Source organism: Gavialis gangeticus, unplaced genomic scaffold (genome assembly GCF_001723915.1).
Source record: "Gavialis gangeticus isolate Ggan-Ray unplaced genomic scaffold, GavGan_comp1, whole genome shotgun sequence".
Classification (NCBI taxonomy): domain Eukaryota; kingdom Metazoa; phylum Chordata; order Crocodylia; family Gavialidae; genus Gavialis; species Gavialis gangeticus.
Window position 1 is genome coordinate 581,654 of NW_017729009.1, and position 3,442 is coordinate 585,095.

Here is a 3,442-nt window from a genome sequence, read left to right on the forward strand (position 1 = left end):
TCAATACTGAAGCACTTTTGAATGTAACAGAAACAGAAATCTAGGCAAATCGAGAAGTTGCCAAAATGTGAGCCTCTGGACTTCATATGCTGATGGGATTAGGAGGCAGATGGGTGTGATGGGGTGGGGCGGAGCTCCTGGAATCTGCCTCTGTGTGTGAACAAATGATCAAATTATATGAAGTTGATGGGGGATGGGGACTTACCATAGAAAAACTGTTGTGCAGTCATCCTACAGCAAGGGAAAGCTAAGCCAGGGCATCTTTGCTGTGTTTCATTAGCTGCCCCACTTTTCCTCTTACTTGCTGTGGGCTAACTGTGGGCATGTAAACAAGCTGCTATACAGCATCTCTTGTGTGGTAAGTCTCTACCTTTTTTAGCTCACTTGAATTCAATTATTCATACCTCAGTCCCTTTGTGGAACTAGCCCTTATTATTTTGGTGTCTGCTTTTTTCTCCTGTAAAATAGAAATAACACACTCCCGTAACTCAAAGGGTTATTGGAAGGATAAATACATTAGATTACAAAGTGCTCTGATACCCAAGAGTAGGTACCATTTTAAGTATTTAAAGTAAAAACGAGGATGTTAAATAACCAGCAAGGAAAGGTCGTGGGCTGTGTATTATCTTAAACTGTATGACTGTGTATTTAAGCTGCCTGCATGTATATGTTGAGATAAAAAAAAGCAGTCATAAGATATTTTAATTGCAATGCTGTTCAGTACACGTTGTAAAGAGCTCAAATTACGATTGCTCTTTCCAATGCAAACAGGGTTAATTGAGTTAATAATGTGCTATTATGAGGCTGCAAAAATGCTGTCTGGCTGGAGGATCTATTTTAATAAATGTGGGATGTAGGTGAGCATTTCTCTCTCTCTCTCTTTCTCTCTCTCTCACAAAAGCAAAGTAATAATCAATGGGTGGAGTGTTTGTCATGTCTAAGACTCCTGCTTAAGGTGGGGGTGCAATGAATTCCTTAACTGGAATAGTACCTGCATCCAGCATCCCTGATGAAGTTGTGGGTTGGCTGGGTGAAGAAACACAGTACAGATTTGTAGATGCTTGTTAAATGACCTCCATAGGGAGGCAGTCTTACAAATAACTTACTTGCATACTTTCTTTACAGGGCTGCATAGGACATAGCAGATTGGTTTCCTAAGCTCTGGATGGTATATGCCCAGGCTTCATGCAGAGCCCTCCTCCATTAAATTTTCTCCTAACTAGATACCACGCACCTCTTAGGGCTCTATTATCAGGTTATGTTGTGAGTTGTGCTTAAAGGCTAATGTACTTTGGATTTTTATCCACCCCTTAGCATGTCTCTTGCTTGTACCCTCTTCATGATACTTAAAATCATCCTTAGGACATGTTTTACACGAGCATTCCTTGACTTCAAACTGAAAACTAACCATTCCTTTTCCTTGTTACAAGTTTTTCATCTGTTCTTCCTGGTAGGTTTCTTAAGATTTTTTTCATTGGAATTTTTAGAAATTGTCTTATTGCCCAATACAGTACCCTGAGTGCCTTTGGGGGAATACATAGAGGGCATATAACAAACAATGGGCTCTCTTCCCTGACAGCAAATACTACCTAGACCATTTCATATGTGAAATAAATAAGATGTAGAAAGTTTATATAATCCAAGCTATTTTACTCATTGCTTTTAAAATTACTTTAATTTTTCCCATCTCTGTGTTTTCAGGGTAGTCTACAATGAGGTCATACAGACCTCCAAGTACTACATGAGAGATGTGACTGCTATTGAATCTGCTTGGTTATTGGAACTGGCACCTCACTTTTACCAACAAGGAACGGTACGGAATCGACATAGACCCCAAACGGTACCAGTGCCGTATTGGCAGCTCTTGTACTCTAAGCTATAAATATTTGTGTGTGTTATTTTGTTCTACAGGAATAGCAGTGAATTGGGTTTCAAATCGTTATAACAATCGTTTTTATATAAACCAGAGTAAGCAGTTTTTGCCAGAATAGAGAACATACTGTCTTTCTAAATCTGACTCAGAGTTGCATTTCTCCATTTTCAGTTCCTGCAGAAATTCAGCTTTGAGCTATTTTTCACCTGAGTATAGGTATTCAGTAGGTCTTCTGTCAGCAGCTGTGACTTTCTGGAGGCCCTGTGTATACAAACTTAAAAAAATCAGGAACTTTTCTGTGTGTAGCACACATTTCTGTGCAATATATTATTTCGAGCAAATAAATGCAAACTAGGTAGATGTATGAGTAGTTAATACTTGGCATAGTGAAGAGCAGGGTCCCTTTATAGGAAAGCTTAATGCAGGGTCTTAGATTTTGTACTTGGCCCCTTTTTATTAGGATTTGTTCCCTGGCTCTGCTTCATTTGAAGCAAATGAATCTATGAATCACGCAGTTCTGAAGTCTGTAGGCACCATAACAAAAAACTACACTAATTTAAAGTTAGGCTGGATTTTGGGGAGGGTTGTTTGGGGGTATGTTTGATACCCTACTTGCACAAGACTATCTACTGCAGGGGCAGGCAACGCTTTTTGGCTGGCGTGCCGAAAAACACTACAATGCCTACCTTGGGAGGTGCCAGAGTGCCGGTATGCCAGAAAAACAAAGTGAGGGCAGGGGGTTACATGGCAGGATGCCCTGTGCCCCCCCAGCCCTGCTGCCCCTTGCTTCCCACCCAAAGCCCCTGCCCCCCAGCCCAGGCTCTGTGGCTGTCAGCAGCTACCCCAGCCCTGGGTAGCTGCTGGAGCCCGGGCTGCTTCCAGCAGGGCTTGCAGCATCCCAGATGCCTGCTGGGGGCAGCCCAGGTTCCTGGCTGGCAGCAGCTACCCAGAACCGGGGCCGACTGCAGCTGGGACAGTGGCATCAGCTCCATGCTGGAAGCAACTGCGTGCTCGTGGAGCCGATGCTGGAGCTGTGGACCCCGGTGCAGCTGTTTGAAGCCTGCCCGCTGCTTGCTGCTGCTGCAGCTGCCCAGAGCCTAGGCTGGCTACAAACAGCTGCGCCAGGCTCTGGAACCCAGTCACCAGCTCTGTGCCAGGAACATGGGAGAGACCAGGGTTGCACTGCCTCGAGCCTCTCCCCCACTGCCCGTTCTAAGGCGTGCGTGCACATGCCAGTACAGAGTTAATACTGGGGCTCCAGAGACCGGCACAGCTGTTTGCAGCCTGCTGGCTGCAGCTGGCCCTGGCTCTGGGTAGCTGCTGCCAGCCTGGAGCCTGGGTTGTTCCCAGCAGGCAGCTGGGACACTACAAGCCGTGCTGGGAGCAGCTACCCAGAGCCGTGGCTGGCTGTGGTGTGCCGAGCAAAATGGTCTCACGTGCCATGCTCAGCACGCATGCTGGGGGTTGCCGACACCTGATCTACTGCATACAATAAACTAAACAAAATAATAGGAATGAGCCATGTTGGCATGATAGGCACCACATTTTCAGACACAAATGTGATGTGTT

The 3,442-nt window shown here is 45.2% G+C and overlaps 1 protein-coding gene across 3 annotated transcripts in view; it reads left to right on the forward strand.

Moving 5' to 3' along the window:
• Nucleotides 1-3,442, forward strand: part of DHX35 (DEAH-box helicase 35) — a 63,975-nt gene that overhangs the window by 51,767 nt on the left and 8,766 nt on the right. For 2 of the 3 annotated variants that reach the window (XM_019509783.1, XM_019509785.1), the window contains one exon: nucleotides 1,702-1,840. In XM_019509783.1, coding sequence (XP_019365328.1) covers nucleotides 1,702-1,840 — 139 coding nt within the window. The remainder of the gene's footprint in view (nucleotides 1-1,701; nucleotides 1,841-3,442) is intronic. The other variant, XM_019509784.1, reaches the window with a different exon arrangement.